The sequence below is a fragment of the Panulirus ornatus genome, chromosome 20 (assembly GCF_036320965.1).
Source record: "Panulirus ornatus isolate Po-2019 chromosome 20, ASM3632096v1, whole genome shotgun sequence".
Taxonomy (NCBI): domain Eukaryota; kingdom Metazoa; phylum Arthropoda; class Malacostraca; order Decapoda; family Palinuridae; genus Panulirus; species Panulirus ornatus.
Genome location: NC_092243.1, coordinates 15,107,466 through 15,130,496, shown reverse-complemented (window position 1 = coordinate 15,130,496; position 23,031 = coordinate 15,107,466). Strand labels below are relative to the sequence as shown.

General features: G+C 42.6%; 1 protein-coding gene and 1 pseudogene across 1 annotated transcript in view; both read right to left on the bottom strand.

Annotated features, from left to right (window-relative positions):
* Positions 1–874: 874 nt before the first annotated feature.
* Positions 875–2,531, bottom strand: LOC139755720 (uncharacterized; annotated as a pseudogene).
* A 9,719-nt stretch (positions 2,532–12,250) lies between these two features.
* LOC139755790 (glutamate receptor-like) overlaps positions 12,251–23,031 on the bottom strand; it is a 26,473-nt gene continuing 15,692 nt past the window's right edge. The window contains exons 6-7 of the mRNA XM_071674411.1: positions 21,335–21,506; positions 12,251–13,074 (exon numbers count right to left, since the gene is read on the bottom strand). Of these exons, the coding sequence (XP_071530512.1) occupies positions 12,910–13,074; positions 21,335–21,506 (337 nt within the window). The 3' untranslated portion in view covers positions 12,251–12,909. The remainder of the gene's footprint in view (positions 13,075–21,334; positions 21,507–23,031) is intronic.

Here is a 23,031-nt window from a genome sequence, read left to right as displayed (position 1 = left end):
ACACAGATGTGATCACTAAACATACACCAAACAAACTTATGAAAAGTAGCTGTACTATTCATAAGTCAGTCTCATGAGGCACCGTGCGTACTGATGCTGGCCAATCGGTGTTACCAACTCTGTTTCAGGACGACCCTCCACCCGCACCGTGATCTGGTGATAACCTGCCGCCAGATCAAGGAATGAAAAGTACTCTGCACCTCAGCCAGAACATCTAAAGTGTCCTGAATTCGCGGCAATAGAAGGGCGTCCTGTACCATAACCTCATTCAACATTGTGTATTCTACACACAACCTTGAGTCCCGTTTTCTGTCACCAGTACAACGGGTGAGGCATGAGGACTCACTCTTCTATCACTCCTTGACATAGCAACCTTCTCATCTGGCTTCATCTTTGCGATGCTGGTTGGTGGTGTATATGGCAACCTTATGGGCACCTCAGTGATAAGGCGAATCTCGTGCTCCATTCCAGTATCACAACCAACCTCTGCTGATCCTCTGCAAACACTCCCTCATTCCGATACAATAGTTGATCTAGCTGCTGCACCCGGCTAGGATTCACAGTGTCTTCATCTACATGAGCACCGATACGTTGCCGGAACATCTGAATTTTCGCTGAAGATCCCGCCTTCTCAGCATCAGCATGGCTATGAGCATCCAGTCTTCTTATTGCCTACCCATAAGACGCTTTAGCAACCTTCCGCTATGATCGCAGGTCTTTTTCGTTCACCCCAAATTGGCCGCCGATGACCATCCGCCTTCCACTAACCACTCTGGTGTCGGCTGGAATGACACAGGCGCCCTCTGGTGCACTAGTACCCATCCTATCTCGCCAAGGGCTCCAAAATGACACTCTTCGTGTTTTCTTTTAAAATCTACGAGGAAACCCTTAACACCCGTCTCGTACCCTCCTTTATGACCAAATGTTTGCCCCTGTTGAGCTTCAGCCCACCGTAACGGCTGCTAAAACACCCTTGATCTACCCTCCATGACCTGGATACACCTAACCATCTTTCCTGCAACGCCGACTGCACATTCTTTCCAGAGATATTCCGCCACCCTCTCACCAATTCTGCCAAAACATTCGTTCCTAACGACACAGGCAAACTTGTTTCCCATACCACCCCGTCATTCCCACTGTCCCTCAGACAACCCTCAGCCATTAATTGCTTGTCCCCCCAGTTCTACGTCCATGTTAAGATACCTCACAAATGAATCTCGGTTCCTTTCGCTTCCGTAACTTGCACATCAATTTCTGTGGAAGACCACCTGACCAAGCACTGTCACCAGGCTAACTTCGGCCCCGGAGTTGGCAATCGCTCCCGCTATGATATCCAACACCAAGGCATTAATCCTCTCGTGTTTTCCCAAGACAACTTCACCATCTACTAATCAATAACTCATCTCTTGGGCGCCCACTGTGACATTCCGTATACTCCTCTGCCCTGGTGACTGACCCACAACACTTTTTACACTGGTAACCTCAGTGACCACGCAGTCCACAGGGAATCCAAGTTGGGGTGGTAGCAGCCTCTCGCATACCTCCTCATTAACCTTCTGTCGTTACCACTCACCTTCCTCCTTCCGTAACCGTTCAGCCTCCTTCATTCTGTCATCCACTCGCTGAACCAACCCTTTCCTTGCCTCCTGTGGATGCTCTTCCTACCATCTCTGCATTTTCACGCCAATTCCTTGATCCCTCAAGTTCCTACACAACCGGGTAAGCAACGACCACATTCGTTCTTCAGTCGCCCTAGGCAGTTCGCTCTGTATTTTCTCTACCTGCTCTTTCATCGCATCTGCAAACACCCACACGCCCTCCTGCAGTAGATGTATTCACTCTCGAAACTATGATTCAGGCTTTGTGTGGTTCAAACTCCCCAAACCCATTTTCTAAATAAGCAGGCAACCGCTCCGTCGTTTCCACCTTACTGCTGAGGACTCTAGCTCAAACTGGACGCTTTAAAATGCCTATACATAAGTCACAGTCTCGTTACCCTGGAGACCCACCTGCACTAAATTCTCCTCAGCATCCCTCGCCTACTTGTCTGAATGTTCTGCTAACCTGAAAATTCCCGTGTGGTAGAAGCCGGGTGGGTGTGGACAAATACCCTTGGATCCCTTACCAATAGGCACTTTTTGCCTTAACAACGCCACAGTAGCGGCCAACTGACTAGACAAATATAACAGGGTTTTAACGGTCTCTGGTACTACGGCCACATCTCTATCCTCGTCCATAGACACCAGGAAGCGTAAATCATCACCCACCATGCCCTACTACTAGACCCAAGCAGGAGTCAGTTTGTTAATTGTTAAGACCCACCACGCTCTGCTACCAATCTGTAACGCGGTAAGATAACTACCAACTTTAAAAGTAGTGTCAGGAGCTCACCCCACCTTATTAATAGGAAAGCCTACCTATACAACTGAATTACCTGCAAGGGCTACATGATAACAACTTCTACTGCACTTGATTACTATACAACAGTACATAAAGATCTAGTATATACTCACCAGATCTCGTACTCTCATGGCAACATATTCACACAATCCTCTCACATCTATAACAAGAACAAGATAGATACATCACTGTTGCTGCACCCCATCACACACGCAGGACGTTTGCTATGGCCACAATTGTGAAGATATTAGAATACAGTAGATACAAGCCCAAGAATGGACAGCGTACATAAGATTGTTAAAAAAAAAAAAATGGTTACATGTTAAACTAACAAGAAATACGGGGGTATTCTGTTTCATTCTTAATTCTGCTTCACCACCAATAACTATTACCTGTTTTACCCGTTAGTTATCACAGCTAAAGTTGTTACTTTCTGGGTGAATCCATGTAGTAAACATCCCTGTTTGGTAGCTGTGTGTCACTGTGTCTGGGTGTCTTACCTCACACCATGAATGAATCCCTTCCTCGCCATCAGTGGCAGCTGGGCCTTCTGTAGCTGTACTTCTGGGACAATCCGATGGATGCCAAGCTCCTTCACATGAGTTATTCCTTTATCGACACAACACTGAACCAGCTCTCGTCCTTAAGCAACATTATATCAACACCCTTTCTGCTTATCCTCTCTGGTAATGTCACAATGGTCAACACTTGTTTGCACATGCTATTCACTCATTCCCCGTGACTCAAACACATACCTGCTTCGAATACGGCAATAATACCTCGGGCGCTGCACTAACGCGTTTGTTTATTGGGCCCGGTTGTCCACAATTGTTGCCAACCCTATCGACACACTATCCCCAGGATTGCATCCGACCCGCCAAATTCAAATTCTTTCAAGCCAACACGTATCATATATATATATATATATATATATATATATATATATATATATATATATATATATATATATATATATATTTTTTTTTTTTTTTTTGCTTCGTCGCTGTCTCCCGCGTTTGCGAGGTAGCGCAAGGAAACAGACGAAAGAAATGGCCCAACCCACCCCCATACACATGTATATACATACGTCCACACACGCAAATATACATACCTACACAGCTTTTCATGGTTTACCCCAGACGCTTCACATGCCTTGATTCAATCCACTGACAGCACGTCAACCCCGGTATACCACATCGCTCCAATTCACTTTATTCCTTGCCCTCCTTTCACCCTCCTGCATGTTCAGGCCCCGATCACACAAAATCTTTTTCACTCCATCTTTCCACCTCCAATTTGGTCTCCCTCTTCTCCTCGTTCCCTCCACCTCCGACACATATATCCTCTTGGTCAATCTTTCCTCACTCATTCTCTCCATGTGCCTGAACCATTTCAAAACACCCTCTTCTGCTCTCTCAACCACGCTCTTTTTATTTCCACACATCTCTCTTACCCTTACGTTACTTACTCGATCAAACCACCTCACACCACACATTGTCCTCAAACATCTCATTTCCAGCACATCCATCCTCCTGCGCACAACTCTATCCATAGCCCACGCCTCGCAACCATACAACATTGTTGGAACCACTATTCCTTCAAACATACCCATTTTTGCTTTCCGAGATAATGTTCTCGACTTCCACACATTCTTCAAGGCTCCCAGAATTTTCGCCCCCTCCCCTACCCTATGATCCACTTCCGCTTCCATGGTTCCATCCGCTGCCAGATCCACTCCCAGATATCTAAAACACTTCACTTCCTCCAGTTTTTCTCCATTCAAACTCACCTCCCAATTGACTTGACCCTCAACCCTACTGTACCTAATAACCTTGCTCTTATTCACATTTACTCTTAACTTTCTTCTTTCACACACTTTACCAAACTCAGTCACCAGCTTCTGCAGTTTCTCACATGAATCAGCCACCAGCGCTGTATCATCAGCGAACAACAACTGACTCACTTCCCAAGCTCTCTCATCCCCAACAGACTTCATACTTGCCCCTCTTTCCAAAACTCTTGCATTCACCTCCCTAACCACCCCATCCATAAACAAATTAAACAACCATGGAGACATCACACACCCCTGCCGCAAACCTACATTCACTGAGAACCAATCACTTTCCTCTCTTCCTACACGTACACATGCCTTACATCCTCGATAAAAACTTTTCACTGCTTCTAACAACTTGCCTCCCACACCATATATTCTTAATACCTTCCACAGAGCATCTCTATCAACTCTATCATATGCCTTCTCCAGATCCATAAATGCTACATACAAATCCATTTGCTTTTCTAAGTATTTCTCACATACGTTCTTCAAAGCAAACACCTGATCCACACATCCTCTACCACTTCTGAAACCACACTGCTCTTCCCCAATCTGATGCTCTGTACATGCCTTCACCCTCTCAATCAATATCCTCCCATATAATTTACCAGGAATACTCAACAAACTTATACCTCTGTAATTTGAGCACTCACTCTTATCCCCTTTGCCTTTGTACAATGGCACTATGCACGCATTCCGCCAATCCTCAGGCACCTCACCATGAGTCATACATACATTAAATAACCTTACCAACCAGTCAACAATACAGTCACCCCCTTTTTTAATAAATTCCACTGCAATACCATCCAAACCTGCTGCCTTGCCGGCTTTCATCTTCCGCAAAGCTTTTACTACCTCTTCTCTGTTTACCAAATCATTTTCCCTAACCCTCTCACTTTGCACACCACCTCGACCAAAACACCCTATATCTGCCACTCTATCATCAAACACATTCAACAAACCTTCAAAATACTCACTCACATATATATATATATATATTCCTATGAGTCCACGGGGAAAATGAAACACGATAAGTTCCCAAGTACACTTTCGTGTAATAATCACATCATCAGGGAAGACACAAGAGAGAAATATAACAGGCAATTGATATACAACGAAGCGACGTAGCTAGGACGTCATTTGGTAAACATGCCAAATTCACACAATCCTCTCACATCTTATAATAACGGTGATCCTTTCCAATATATATATATATATATATATATATATATATATATATATATATATGTTTATTCATTTCCTACTATACTTTGTTGCCGTCTCCCGCGTTAGCGAGGTAGCGCAAGAAAACAGACGAAGGAATGGCCCTACCCACCCACATACACATGGATATACATACACGCCCGCACACGCACATATACATACCTATACATTTCAACGTATACATACATGTACAAACACAGACATATACATATATACACATGTATATATTCATACTTGCTGCCTTCATCAATTCTCGTCGTTACTCCGCCACACAAAATTGCACCCCCCTCCCCCGCGTGCGTGCGAAGTAGCGCCAGAAAAGGACAACAAAGGCCACATTCGTTCACACTCAGTCTGTAGCTGTCATGAGTAATGCGCCGAAACCACACCGTCCTTTCCACATCCAGGCCCCACAAAACTTTTCATGGTTTACCCCAGATGCTTCACATGCCCTGGTTCAATCCATTGACAACACGTCGACTCCGGTATACCACATCATTCCACTTCACTCTGTTCCTTGCACGTCTTTCACCCTTCTGTTTGTTCAGGCCCCGATCGCTCAAAATCCTTTTCACTCCATCCTTCCACCTCCAGTTTGGTCTCCTCAATCCCTCCACCTCTGACATATATATCCTCTTGTTAATCTTTTCTCACTCATTCGCCCCATGCGACCAAACCATTTCAATACACCCTCTTCTGTTCTCTCAACCACTCTCTTTTTATTACCACACATCTCTCTTACCCTTTCATTACTTACTCGATCAAACCACCTCACACCACATATTGTTCTCAAACATCTCATTTCCAACACACCCACCCTTCTCCGCACAACCCTATCTATGGCCCACGACTCACAACCATACAAACATTGTTGGAACCACTATTCCTTTAAACATGCTTATTTTTGCTTTCCGAGATAACGTTCTCGCCTTCCACACATTCTTCAACGCTCTCAGAACCTTCACCCCCTCCCCAACCTGTGACTCACTTTCGCTTCCATGGTTCCATCCGCTGCTAAATCCACTCCCAGATACCTAAAACACTTCACTTCCTCCAGTTTTTCTCCATTCAAACTTTTCTCCCAAATAAATTGTCCCTCAACCCTACTGTACCTACTAACCTTGCTCTTATTCACATTTCCTCTCAGCTTTCTTCTTTCTCACGCTTTACCAAACTCAGTCACCAGCTTCTGCCGTTTCTCACCCAAATCAGCCACCAGTGCTGCATCATCAGTGAACAACTGACTCACTTCCAAAGCCCTCTCATTCACAACAGACTGCATACTTGCCCCTCTCTCCAAAACTCTTGCATTCACCTCCCTAACAACACCATCCATGAACAAATTAAACAGCCATGGAGACATCACGCACCCGTGCCGCTAATCGACATCCACTGAGAACCAATCACTTTCCTTTCTTCCTGCTCGTACACATGCCTTACATCCTCGATAAAAACTTTTCACTGCTTCTGGCAACTTACCTCCACACCATATACTCTTTATACTTTCCACAGAGCATCTCTATCAATTCTATCATATGCCTTCTCCAGATCCTTAAATGCTACATACAAATCCATTTGTTTTCTAAGTATTTCTCACATGCGTTCTTCAAAGCAAACACCTGATCCACACATCCTCTTCACTATTGAAACCACACTGCTGTTCCCAGTCTGATGCTCTGTACATGCCTTGACCCCTCTTAATCAATACCCTCCCATATGATTTCCCAGGAATACTCAATAGACTTATACTTCTGTAATTTGAGCACTCAACTTTATCCCCTTTGCCTTTGTACAATTGCACTATGCAAGCATTCCGCCAATCCTCAGGCACTTCACCATGAACCATACATACATTGAATATCTCACCAACCAGTCAACAGTTCAGTCATCCACTTTTTTAATAAATTCCACAACAGTACCATCCAAACCCGCCTCCTTGCCGGCCTTCATTTTCCGTAAAGCTTTCACTACCTCTTCTCCGTTTACCAAATCATTCTCCCTGACCCTCTCACTTCGCACACCACCTCGACCAAAACACTCTATATCTGCCACTCTATCATCAAACACATTCAACGAACTTTCAAAATACTCATTCCATCTCCCTCTCACTTCACCACTACTTGTTATTACCTCCCCATTAGCCCCCTTCACCGATGTTCCCATTTGTTCTCTTGTCTTACGCACTTTGATTACCTCCTTCCAAACATCTTTTTATTTTTCCTAAAATCCAATGATACTCTCTCACCCCAACTCTCATTTGCCCCCCCCTTTTCACCTCTTGCACCTTTCTCTTGACCTTATGCCTCATTCTTTTATAAATCTCCCAGTCATATGCACTGTTTCCCCTGCAAAAACCATCAAAATGCCTCTCTCTTCTCTTTCACTAACAATCTTACCTATTCATCCCACCACTCACTACCCTTTCTAATCTGCCCACCTACCACCTTTCTCATGCCACAGGCATCTTTTGTAGAAGCCATCAATGCTGCCCTAAATACATCCCATCCCTCCCCAACTCCCAACACGTCATTTGCTCTCACCTTTTTTCATTCTTCATTCAATCTCTCCTGGTACTTCCTCACACAAGTATCCTTTCCAAGCTCACTTACGCTCACCAATCTCTGCACCCCAACATTCTCTCTTCTTCTCTGAAAACCTCTACACATCCTCACCTTCGCATCCACTAGATAATGATCGGACATCCCTCCAGTTGCCCCTCAGCATATTAACATCCAGAAGTCTCTCTTTCGCGCGCCTATCAATTAACACGTAATCCAATAATACTCTCTGGCCATCTCTCCTACTAACATACGTATACTTATGTATATCTCTCTTTTTAAACCAGGTATTCACAATCACTACTCCTTTTTCAGCACACAAATGTACAAGCTCTTCACCACTTCCATTTACAAAACTGAACACCCCATGTACACCAATTATTCCCTCAACTGCCACATTACTCACCTTTGCATTCAAATCACCCATCACTATAAACGGGTGTCGTGCATCATAGCTGCTAACACACTCATTCAGCTGCTCCCAAAACACTTGCCTCTCATGATCTTTCTTCTCATGACCACTTTCAGTTTTCCCGATATCAATCTAGAGTTTACTTTCTTACACTCTATCACATACTCCCACAACTCCTGCTTCAGGAGTAGTGCTACTCCTTCTTATGCTCTTGTCCTCTCACCAACCCCTGACTTTACCCCGAAGACATTCCCAAACACCGAAGACATTCCCAAACCACTCTTCCCCTTTACCCTTGAGCTTCCTTTCATTCAGAGCCAAATCATTCAGGTTTCTTTCCTCAGACATACTACCTATCTCTCCTTCTTTCTCATCTTGGTTACATCCACACACATTTAGACACCCCAATCTGAGCCTTCGAGGAGGATGAGCACTCCCCGCGTGACTCCTTCTTCTGTTTCCCCATTTAGAAAGTTAAAATACAAGGAGGGGAGGGTTTCCAGCCCCCCGCTCCCGTCCCCTTTAGTCGCCTTCTACGACACGCGGGGAATGCATGGGAAGTATTCTTTCTCCCCTATCCCGAGGAATAGGGGAGAAAGAGACCTCTCAATAATGAAGTTGATGACCCAACTAGGCCAATGAACTATCAAACATACTTCGACCACCCATTTTTCTGTGGGCTAAGAAAAGGCCGCTGGCATTCTTACATTCAATGTCTGAATCTAATGACAGCGGAAGATGTGATGTGGCATGTATCCTAACACACTTGCAATAATAACTAAAGTACCATAATGCCCAGTGTAAGGGAAGATTTAGGAAATTCACATCCAATGACTAAGCACAATTGAGCTAGCTCTTTCAATATAGAACTGATGTGCTACGAAATAGTTATGCGAAATACACTTAAATTGAAGTTCAACTCAAACACTGTAATTCCTGCCTCATATTACAATACTGACTAGCGGCTCTGCTCAGTCTCTGGTGTTAGAAGTTCACTTAAGAGAGCAACAACTGATTACGTGTCCTGATGATATGATCTACGGTGTATAGTCAACAGGTTGCACGGGAGTCCGGGCGTGGGGGAGCTCTTGCTCAGCGACGGGCCATGTCCTTCTGGTTAAGTTGGTCTTGTACGTGCGCGGGACTCCGGTCGTGCAGCAGTCCATGCTCAACGACGGCCGACGTTCCCAAGGTCCATGCAATGCTCTTAGAGGCGAGGCGCGCGCTGCTTACGTCCTTGGTATGGCTTATAATTTCCGTCTCCAGGCTGCTAAAATTCTCTCTCTCCTACCGTCTCTCAGCCCCTCCTGTTGACGCTTGGCCCCCTACTGTTGCTCGGTCCTTACTGTTGCTCTCTTGGAATTGACATCAGTGTCTCTTGTAGACATACTATTGGCTCGCAACCCTTACAGGAGATGAGCTTGACATAGTAAAGAGTTGTAATAGAGCGAGGTATGACTTATCGGAATTGTGGTAGGTGTTAGCGTCATGACCCGTCGGGGTAGGCAAACTATTTTAGTGCTGATCTATTTATTACTAAATGCCCCAACAATGACCCTCGTCTCCGTTCAGCATAAGCAAGGATACCAGGTGTTGCATTACCAGGGCAATTTATTCAGTTTCCTTGGTTAATTGTTCTACTTATTCACTTTTTCATTTTTGCACACTCGATACATTTTGTTGTCACTTTAAGGGCTACTATCTCCTTGTATTTTCTCATCTGAACACCACGGATATTACAGTTTACAGTTCATAGAGTACTTGCTATGGACGATGCCTGGTCTCTTGAGTTTAACACTTCAACTCTTACTGTTAACTTATAGTTACAATCTTGATGCAAATTATCAAAGAGCTTAAACACTATGTCACAACACTGTGTCTTCTATCATTCTTACAATCGGAAGTTTCATTCACTGTTAACTAAACAACTTCAAAAGAATATCCTTAATCGGTAATATCTCGAAGCGTGAGTTAGGATGAGTCATAACCCTAGAAACAAAGGGCGCACCACATACACACACACACTCACACAAACAGGCTTTCTATCTCCCACCCTATTCCGTCTTGTTATATATATATATATATATATATATATATATATATATATATATATATATATATATATATATATATATATATATATATATATATGAGTATGTTTGAAGGAATAGTGGTTCCAACAATGTTGTATGGTTGCGAGGCGTGGGCTATGGATAGAGTTGTGCGCAGGAGGATGGATGTGCTGGAAATGAGATGTTTGAGGACAATGTGTGGTGTGAGGTGGTTTGATCGAGTAAGTAACGTAAGGGTAAGAGAGATGTGTGGAAATAAAAAGAGCGTGGTTGAGAGAGCAGAAGAGGGTGTTTTGAAATGGTTTGGGCACATGGAGAGAATGAGTGAGGAAAGATTGACCAAGAGGATATATGTGTCGGAGGTGGAGGGAACGAGGAGAAGAGGGAGACCAAATTGGAGGTGGAAAGATGGAGTGAAAAAGATTTTGTGTGATCGGGGCCTGAACATGCAGGAGGGTGAAAGGAGGGCAAGGAATAGAGTGAATTGGAGCGATGTGGTATACCGGGGTTGACGTGCTGTCAGTGGATTGAATCGGGGCATGTGAAGCGTCTGGGGTAAACCATGGAAAGCTGTGTAGGTATGTATATTTTGCGTGTGTGGACGTATGTATATACATGTGTATGGGGGTGGGTTGGGCCATTTCATGTGTGGCGGAGTGACGACGGGAATGATTGAAATCAGCAAGTATGAATTATGTGCATGTGTATATGTACATATATGTATGCGTTGAAATGTATGTATATGTATGTATATGTGCGTGTGTGGACGTCTATGTATATACATGTGTATGTGGATGGGTTGGGCCATTCTTTCGTCTGTTTCCTTGCGCTACCTCGCAAACGCGGGAGACAGCGACAATATATTTCATTTTTTTTCTTATACTTTGTCGCTGTCTCCCGTGTCAGCGAGGTAGCGCAAGGAAACAGACGAAAGAATGGCCCAACCCATCCACATACACATGTATATACATAGACGTCCACACACGCACATATACATACATATACATACATTTCAACGCATACATATATGTACATACACAGACATATACATATATACACATGCACATAATTCATACTTGCTGATTTCAATCATTCCCGTCGTCACTCCGCCACACATGAAATGACAACCCCCTCCCCCCGTACGCGCGCAAGGTAGCGCTAAGAAAAGACAACAAAGGCCACATTCGTTCACACCTAGTCTCTAGCTGACATGTATAATGCACCGAAACCACAGCTCCCTTTCCACATCCAGGCCCCACAAAACTTTCCATGGTTTACCCCAGATGCTTCACATGCCCTGGTTCAATCCATTGGCACCACGTCGACCCCGGTATACCACATCGTTCCAATTCACTCTATTCCTTGCACGACTTTCACCCTCCTGCATGTTCAGGCCCCAATCGCTCAAAATCTTTCTCACTCCATCTTTCCACCTCCAATTTCGTCTTCTACTTCTCGTTCCCTCCACCTTTGACACATATATCCTCTTTGTCAATCTTTCCTCACTCATTCTCTCCATGTGACCAAACCATTTCAAAACACCCTCTTCTGCTTTCTCCACCACACTCTTTTTATTACCACACATCTCTCTTACCCTCTCATTACTTGATATATATATATATATATATATATATATATATATATATATATATATATATACATATATATATATATATATATATATATATATATATATATATATATATATATATATATATATATATATATATATATATATATGGGGAATTAATACACTCCATATACCTGCACCCAGTGAAATCTGTCCTGCTTATAGAGTGAAAGGATCATAAAAATAGTTTTCAAGCACAAAAATGGATATGTTTATATAGTAATGCTCTCCAGCACCCAATCTTCATATGTAGCGTCTTGCTCTTTGATTTAAGCCTTTAATATCCTTGTAACTTTGCACAACATGAATACATCTATGGAAGTAGGGATTGAATAGGTATCTCTTTCCTATCCCAGGCTAGTTCATTATGTTTTTAGTCATCCATAGGAATATCACAGTTATCCGTGTATTTTTGTCCTCCAGTGTTAATTTCCCTTTTTATGTATTTGACAGTTTCACATCTATCGGGCTCTGCTGAAGCTATCACCTTGTTCTGTCCTTTTACACTAAGATTTCTGCTCAGATTGTTTCTTCTCATCCTGGCCTGCTTCCTGCAAGTCTCGTCATTACCATCCATTTCTCTATCCTTGTTTCTCTGCAACACGCTGAATAATCGGCTAATATTCGAACGCCTTAACATAGTTCTATAGTTCTCCACCAACAGTCATCAAGTGCTCTGGTGCAGAATTAAGGTGATTTATATCACACATTCAGTAGTAAGGAGCCCTCGTCAGCGTCGGCGTCAGTAGCGCTGATGTAGAGCTTCTCGCCCAGCCAGCTCAGGAGAGCTGCGCCGTGACCCAGGTCCTCCTACCTTGTCGGCGGCAGCGGTGGTGTAGCTTCTCGCCCAGCCAGACCAGGAGACCTGCGCTGTGACCCAGGAGCATGAAGAAGAACGCCCCTTGCAGGTGGTGTAAACCCAACACCACCTGGTTCTCCTCAACCTGCGGACATCGCCATATCGCGGACGTTAGAGAAATGATTAGACACATCAAAAGGAAAGTAATGCATGAATAACAACGGACGTGTCAAGACAAAGTTCATTACATAATGTAATTTACAAGCGATGATCATCTCGTGCCATGAATGTAATTACCCTTCAAGAACAGAGGTAGTCTCACGTTTTTTGTGGAAGTGTTGACACAGAGGGGAATCAGATATGGTGGACTTATTAATAAGGCTGTACTCACACACGCTACGCAAGATATAAGTTACTATAACTCACACTCGCTACACAAGATATAAGTTACTACAACTCACACTCGCTACACTAGATGTAAGTTACTACAACTCACACTCGCTAGACAAGATGTAAGTTACTACAACTCACACTCGCTACACAAGATATGTTACTATAACTCACACTCGCTACACTAGATGTAAGTTACTACAACTCACACTCGCTACACAAGATATGTTACTATACCTCACACTCGCTACACAAGATGTAAGTTACTATAACTCACACTCGCTACACAAGATATAAATTACTACAACTCACACTCGCTACACAAGATGTAAGTTACTACAACTCACACTCGCTACACAAGATATGTTACTATAACTCACACTCGCTACACTAGATGTAAGTTACTACAACTAACACTCGCTACACAAGATGTAAGTTACTACAACTCACACTCGCTACACAAGATGTAAGTTACTACAACTCACACTCGCTACATAAGATATGTTACTATAACTCACACTCGCTACACTAGATGTAAGTTACTACAACTAACACTCGCTACACAAGATATAAGTTACTACAACTCACTCGCTACACAATATGTAAGTTACTATACCTCACACTCGCTACACAAGATGTAAGTTACTACAACTCACACTCGCTGCACAAGATGTAAGTTACTATACCTCACACTCGCTACACAAGATGTAAGTTACTACAACTCACACTCGCTGCACAAGATGTAAGTTACTACAACTCACACTCGCTACACAAGATGTAAGTTACTATACCTCACACTCGCTACACAAGATGTAAGTTACTACAACTAACACTCGCTACACAAGATATAAGTTACTACAACTCACTCGCTACACAATATGTAAGTTACTACAACTCACACTCGCTACACAAGATGTAAGTTACTACAACTCACACTCGCTACACAAGATGTAAGTTACTATACCTCACACTCGCTACACAAGATGTAAGTTACTACAACTCACACTCGCTGCACAAGATGTAAGTTACTACAACTCACACTCGCTACACAAGATGTAAGTTACTATACCTCACACTCGCTACACAAGATGTAAGTTACTACAACTCACACTCGCTGCATAAGATGTAAGTTACTACAACTCACACTCGCTACACAAGATGTAAGTTACTACAACTCACACTCGCTACACAAGATGTAAGTTACTACAACTCACACTCGCTACACAAGATGTAAGTTACTATACCTCACACTCGCTACACAAGATGTAAGTTACTACAACTTACACTCGCTACGCAAGATGTAAGTTACTACAACTCACACTCGCTACACAAGATGTAAGTTACTACAACTCACACTCGCTACTCAAGAAGTAAGTTACTACAACTCACACTCGTTACACTAGATGTAAGTTACTACACCTCACACTCGCTACACAAGATGTAAGTTACTACAACTCACATTCGCTACACAAGATGTAAGTTACTACAACTCACACTCGCTACACAAGATGTAAGTTACTACTACTCACACTCGCTACACTAGATGTAAGTTACTACAACTCACACTCGCTACACAAGATGTAAGTTATTACAACTCACACTCGCTACACAAGATATAAGTTACTACAACTCACACTCGCGACACTAGATGTAAGTTACTACAACTCACACTCGCTAGACAAGATGTAAGTTACTACAACTGACACTCGCTACACAAGATGTAAGTTACTACAACTCACACTCGCTACTCAAGATGTAAGTTACTATAATTCACACTCGCTACACAAGATGTAAGTTACTACAACTCACACTCGCTACACAAGATGTAAGTTACTACACCTCACACTCACTACACAAGATGTAAGTTACTACACCTCACACTCGCTACACAAGATGTAAGTTACTACACCTCACACTCGCAACACAAGATGTAAGTTACTACAACTCACGCTCGCATTTCAATTTTACGGTCACTTTTCAACACCCGACTCATTAACTTTTGCTCATAATCCAAGACTGGTGTAAAAGTTTGATAAAAAGTGATTTAGAAAAAAACTTTAAATGACTCCATAACGAAAGTCCGAATAATGTTGAATACTCCTTTGCCTTACTACCAGCCAGAACCAAAGGAAGTGTGTGTATCTCGAGAGTAAACGAAAGATACGGCATTTAATAAGTTGAGGGAAGTTCCCCTTCCTCTCATCCGTTCTTTCCAGAAAATAATTATTTCTCCACAGTATTACAGATACTAAAAATAGTGTCTGTAATACTGAGAAGAAATATTAATTTTCTGGAAAGAATGGGTGAAAGGAAGGGGAAACTTAACTGATATAAATTTTGCTCTTTGACCGTGCAAAATGTCTTGGGGCTGATATATATATATATATATATATATATATATATATATATATATATATATATATATATATATATTTTTTTTTTTTTTTTTTCTTTTTATTATTATTTTGCTTTGTCGCTGTCTCCCGCGTTTGCGAGGTAGCGCAAGGAAACAGACGAAAGAAATGGCCCAACCCACCCCCATACACATGTATATACATACACGTCCACACACGCAAATATACATACCTATACATCTCAATGTACACATATATATACACACACAGACATATACATATATACACATGTACATAATTCATACTGTCTGCCTTTATTTATTCCCACCGCCACCTCGCCACACATGGAATAACATCCCCCTCCCCCCTAATGTGTGCGAGGTAGCGCTAGGAAAAGACAACAAAGGCCACATTCGTTCACACTCAGTCTCTAGCTGTCATGTAATAATGCCCGAAACCACAGCTCCATTTCCACATCCAGGCCCCACAGAACTTTCCATGGTTTACCCCAGACGCTTCACATGCCCTGATTCAATCCATTGACAACACGTCGACCCCGGTATACCACATCGATCCAATTCACTCTATTCTTTGCCCGCCTTTCACCCTCCTGCATGTTCAGGCCCCGATCACTCAAAATCTTTTTCACTCCATCTTTCCACCTTCAATTTGGTATCCCACTTCTCGTTTCTTCCACCTCCGACACATATATCCTCTTGGTCAATCTTTCCTCACTCATTCTCTCTATGTGCTCAAACCATTTCAAAACACCCTCTTCTGCTCTCTCAACCACGCTCTTTTTATTTCCACACATCTCTCTTACCCTTACATTACTTTCTCGATCAAACCACCTCACACCACATATTGTCCTCAAACATCTCATTTCCAGCACATCCACCCTCCTGCGCACAACTCTATCCATAGCCCACGCCTCGCAACCATACAACATTGTTGGAACCACTATTCCTTCAAACATACCCATTTTTGCTTTCCGAGATAATGTTCTCGACTTCCAAACATTCTTCACGGCTCCCAGCATTTTCGCCCCCTCCCCCACCCTATGATTCACTTCCGCTTCCATGGTTCCATCCGCTGCCAGATCCACTCCCAGATATCTAAAACACTTTACTTCCTCCAGTTTTTCTCCATTCAAACTTACCTCCCAATTGACTTGACCCTCAACCCTACTGTACCTAATAACCTTGCTCTTATTCACATTTACTCTTAACTTTCTTCTTTCACACACTTTACCAAACTCAGTCACCAGCTTCTGCAGTTTCTCACATGAATCAGCCACCAGCACTGTATCATCAGCGAACAACAACTGACTCACTATCCCTGGGGATAGGGGAGAAAGAATACTTCCCACGTATTCCGTTCATGTCGCAGAAGGCGACTAAAAGAAGAGGGAGCGGAGGCCAGGTGAGGATACTCCCTCAATGGCTCAGTCCTTTGTTCTTAACGCTACCTTGCTAACGCGGGAAATGGCAAATAGTATGGAAAAAAAAATAGATGTAGTCGGATGATGTTTTGGACACTTGTCTTCAAAATTTCAGTCGATCAACCCAGAAACAAGGCAACAGTTCCCAGTTCTGGGCGTTGGGTCCAGCAAGATAATTACGGCGTTCAAGCTGCTAAATATAACATGGCAAGGGATCAGTGATCAGGGTGTGTACATGTAAACGGTCTCCATGGAAACTGAGTGCAAAATAAATCAAGAGTTGTCATATTGTGAGCGTGTGAAGTGCTCCACAGTATAAAGGATACAGCTCCATATTTGCTTTACTGTAACGTCAGGAAAGCTGTAAGGTGAAGATGAAAATAAATCATAGTCTGTCTAGTTAAACGAGAAAGGTCAAAACAAGTAAAAGTCGAATGTTGTAAGGGTAAATCAGTAGGTACGTGCCTGACGCAATATAGAAAATGAAAGGCAATTTCAAATGTAACGACCGGAATGCGTTCGATGATCATAGTCAATTCCCAGTACAAATGCAGATGCAGTATCTCGTTATATAGTTTGACTTATGAATCTTCACGCCCTCTAAACAGGTTTATTTTTTCCTCTCAATAAACCCTGGGATCTGCAAAAGACTCTATTAAGTTGGAAGAAAGCATTAGAAAGAAAGACGAAGAATTTTAGAGGCAAATACCGTACGAAAGAGAGATTATGATATAGGCTGTAAAAGGAATATGGAATGTGAAGTTAATGCTTGGCTTGACCTGAAGTTCTTGTATGATTACATGATCAATGCATGCGCCAGGTGCATGATGTGTGCTGATTATCCGAATAATGATCCCATATATATATATATATATATATGTGTGTGTGTGTGTGTGTGTGTGTGTGTGGTAATAAAAAGAGTGTGGTTGAGAGCAGAAGAGGGAGTATTGAAATGGTTTGGTCACATGGAGAGAATAAATGAGGAAAGAGTGTCAGAGGATATATGTGTCAGAGGTGGAGGGAACGAGAAGTGGGAGACCAAATTGGAGGCGGAAAGATGGAGTGAAAAAGATTTTGAGTGATCGGGGCCTGAACATGCAGGAGGGTGAAAGGCGTGCAAGGAATAGAGTGAATTGGAACGATGTGGTTACCGGGGTCGACGTGCTGTCATGTGAAGTGTGTGGGGTAAACCATGAAAAGTTTTGTGGGGCCTGAATGTGGAAAGGGAGCTGTGGTTTCGGTGCATTACACATGACAGCTAGAGACTGAGTGTGAACAAATATGGCCTTTGTTATCTTTCCCTAGCGCTACCTCGCGCGGGTGCGGATGAAGGGGGTGCCATTTCATGTGTGGCGGGGTGGCGGCGGGAATGGCTGAGGGCAACAAGCATGAACATGTACATGTGTATATATGTATTTGTGTGTCTGTATATGTATGTATACACTGAAATGTATAGGTATGTATATGTGCGTGTGTGGGTGTGTATGTATATACATGTGTATGTGGGTGGGTTGGGCCATTCTTTCGTCTGTTTCCTTGCGCTACCTCGCTAACGCGGGAGACAGCGACAAAAAAAAATATTTTTATATATACGTATGTATATACATACATACATACATATATATATATATATATATATATATATATATATATATATATATATATATATATATATATATATATATATATATGCCAGGAAGTATATGAGCCGGACCCCAGGGAGAGAACGTCCAGTAGAACATCCCGGAACGAGATAAATTGAGGGCATCAAGAGCTCGCTTGAAAGAAGAGGGAAGACACAGGAGGAAGTTGCGGAGAGCAGAGAGGACAAGGATACGAAGAAGATTAATTGAGGGGCCGGCGGCTGACAGACTTCCATAAGTTTGCCTGTCTTCTGGTGAGAGAGGTGAGAACGACAATGGATTGTTAAAGCTGTATGTGAGAAGGGTCATTCAAAGTTTATGAAGTTCTGGGGGGCTTGAGGAAAAGAAGCAGGTGCTGATATCATCACTGGTCATGTAAGTAAAAGGATGTAGACATCAACTATGTCTAAGATTATTAAGGTGACTGATCTGCATACCTGTGCCTCTGTTATGAGAAACCTCTTAAGTAATCCCACTACTAATGAATGAATATTAGAAGTAGATAAATCACAAAACATCTGTTGCTCTAAAAAAAAAAAAAAAGGTCGTATCCACATGCTGAAGAATTTAGAGAAAAAATTCAGTTTTCATATATGGAAAGATGGAGTGCAGAACTGGCAACACTTACAGTCTCACCAGGGACAATAGATAGAATCAAAACGTATGCGAGAGAATAGCTACTTGATTTTTGCAGTGATCTTGATAAGATTTAGCCAAAAAGATCGGAGAGAAATGAAGTTCCATCTAATGTTGTAGATTTATAGTTACCTCAGACGGTAATATGTTCCATATGTGTTGTCTGACCATCGTAATTAAAAACACATATAGGTTACCCACAAGGGTGTGTACTGTCCCCTTTATTGTTTACATTATATACCAATGAATGTCATTATTTTTGAGAGAACTGTAGCATCATAAGATGACGTTGCTGATGCTCTTATTACTGGTCTTGTTGTCGTTAGTCAGAGGTAAGATAGTTTATCCCTTGGGACAATTTGGAAGGCAAAGGAAAAGGTTGAATAGAAGAATTTAAAAGATTAGAAAAGGAATCACAAGGGAAGCAGATAACAGGTGTGCTGTCCACCTAGCGGAGACCATGTTAACCTATAATGAGTCATATTCAGTTTTCTTAAAGATACTGGGTAGATTTATAGATATAATGTATAATTGTTAGTTGGTAAAGGTTTTGCTGAAAAAGAAAAGAGGTGGTGAGGGTCTTTCATGAGATAAAATACGGCAAGGAGGCTGGAGAGGATGGTACTGTATTTCAGTTTTTCAAGAAACGGGGTGACTATGTTGTTGATTGGTTTTAGATGTGAGTATGGGTCATGCAGAGGTGCCTTAGGACTGGAGGAATGCGTGTATAGTGCCTTTGTAAAAAAAGAAAGGGAAAATAGGTCAGTATTCGAATTACAGAGGCATGCGTTTGTTGAGCGTTCCTGGTAAAATGTATGGAAGAGTGATGATTGAGTGGGAAATGACATGCACAGAACATCAGACAGAGGAGAAACAATGTGGTTGTAGGAATGGTAGAAGATGTATAGATCAGGAGTTTGCTTTGAAGAATGTAAGTGAGAAATCCTTAGAAAAACAAAGATTTTTAGGTGGAATTTCTGGGTCTGGAGAAGGCATAAGACTGGATTTATGGAGAGCTGTGCTAGTCAGGAGAATATGGTTGACAAAGGTTAAGAGGATATGCCAAAATGGTTTGGAAATATGGAGAGAACGAGTGAAGAGAGGCTGACAAGGGCGATAGATTTGTTAGAAACGGTGATAAGGTGGAGGGGGAGGCTGAACATGCAGGAGGGTGAAAGGCGTGTACAGGATAGAGGAAATTGGAGCGATGCGGAGTACAGGGAGCGACATGCTAATAAGGAACTGATCCAGGGAATAAATGAAAATGAACATGTAGTAAGAGAAACGAGTTGTGCTAATTCAGGAACAATTAATGGTGATAAACAAGAGTAAAGAAAATGTATGATTTAAGGTTAAACTATTATAAAAATTTTAGCTCTTGAAAACATCATGGAATCTACGTACTAGTGGCAATCGTTCGTTTCCTTTATCAGTCTGTTATCCCATCCATTACTTCCACTGCTCCTAGCATGGAAGGTTAGATTTGGTGGTCAGGAACAAGGTGAATAGGGTTTCTGATTAAAATAGGATGGGTGGACGGTTGAGGTAATGAAACCATACAATGTACATATGATCTTGATATCATACTGTGTACATTATCTGATCTTCATGACACCATATTTTCTCACATTATCTGATCTTTATGCATGAATCATTACCATACAGGCGAAGGTTTTGTTTGAGTTGCACAAGAACTTATATTTACAAAAAGATATTTGATACCATCTAGTGCAAACTTGATCATCAATTTTTCATCCTTAGGAATATGTCACTTGTAGAGTATATGGGTTCATTTTGTGTCGTCTTTACTCTTCTATTTTGCTCATTGTCGCTGACAGTAAAATTCATGTTTGATTCTCCTTTGCCGTCTATAAGCTTTCATCTTGTGACTGACAAAGTTTTGACTAAAATGTTATAACCAGGGCACCAGTTGCGTCTGACCTTCAAGCGTTGGTTGTCCAGCGTCTGGTCTTCTTCCCCCGAGAGACGCCTCTCCATCCTCGAGCGTCTGGCGTTGTCGTTGATGACGTGGTTCATCCAGTAGTCAATGAGGCCAGCTTCGATGAGCCGCTGCTGCATCATAGTGATCCGCGAACGAAGGGGGGAACCTTTCCTGGAAGGATTTTTGACCAGTGAGCCAATTTATCTAGTGTGTGAAGATTGTTGTTTGTATGAACTTAATCTCTGTGTGTTTGTTTACTACATGTGTGTTACGGGAAAGGAATTTGACATCGTGTTGTGCCGTCTTTTAACTTTGTATATGGACTATATCTACCTTTTTATGCGTACACACACACACACACACACACACAGACACAGACACACACACACACACACACACACACACACACACACACACACACACACACATGCACACACCAGCCTAAGCCAGGTACCCATTTGTGTACTAGCCCAAAAGGAAGGATAAACAGCTGGGTTGGGTGTAAGCAGCGCCCAGGATTCGAACTATATATACATATATTGTACAATAGCAGATTCGGCCCCTCTGGGCCCTTGTGTGTTCGTTATAGCGGAGGTCTATCACACTTTCCCTTACTACCATGACGCCCTCCCTCTCTGGCTACCACATCCTCCCTCACCACCACCGCCTCAACTCCCTCCTTCCCTGGCCATCACACCCTGCACGACAGATGGTCTTTATATTGGTATTTCTTACCCATCCCGCCATTTTATCTCTCCATACCTCTCATATTGTCGGTATGACCTATCCCTAGCGGACGAAAAGAAATCTTCCCGAAACTATTTCACCCCAGCAGCCAGCAATTTCTATCCTGCAAAGGAAATGGATGAATATTGGCAACTATGAATTAGGGTTAGTCATCATGCTTCTGGCAGCTTCCTCACGGCGTCTACTGACCGGAGACGGACAGCGAGACAGGTGAGCCTTCTCAGAAGCAGATTCTGGAATTTAGGCCACTATATATATATACAGAATGGGGAAGAGCAGTGTGGTTTCAGAAGTGGTAGGGGATGTGTGGATCAGGTGTTTGCTTTGAAGAATGTATGTGAGAAATACTTAGAAAAGCAAATGGATTTGTATGTAGCATTTATGGATCTGGAGAAGGCATATGATAGAGTTGATAGAGATGGGGTTGTTAGGGAGGTAAATGCAAGAGTTTTGGAAAGAGGGGCAAGTATGAAGTCTGTTGGGGATGAGAGAGCTTGGGAAGTGAGTCAGTTGTTGTTCGCTGATGATACAGCGCTGGTGGCTGATTCATGTGAGAAACTGCAGAAGCTGGTGACTGAGTTTGGTAAAGTGTGTGGAAGAAGAAAGTTAAGAGTAAATGTGAATAAGAGCAAGGTTATTAGGTATAGTAGGGTTGAGGGTCAAGTCAATTGGGAGGTGAGTTTGAATGGAGAAAAACTGGAGGAAGTGAAGTGTTTTAGATATCTGGGAGTGGATCTGGCAGCGGATGGAACCATGGAAGCGGAAGTGGATCATAGGGTGGGGGAGGGGGCGAAAATTCTGGGGGCCTTGAAGAATGTGTGGAAGTCGAGAACATTATCTCGGAAAGCAAAAATGGGTATGTTTGAAGGAATAGTGGTTCCAACAATGTTGTATGGTTGCGAGGCGTGGGCTATGGATAGAGTTGTGCGCAGGAGGATGGATGTGCTGG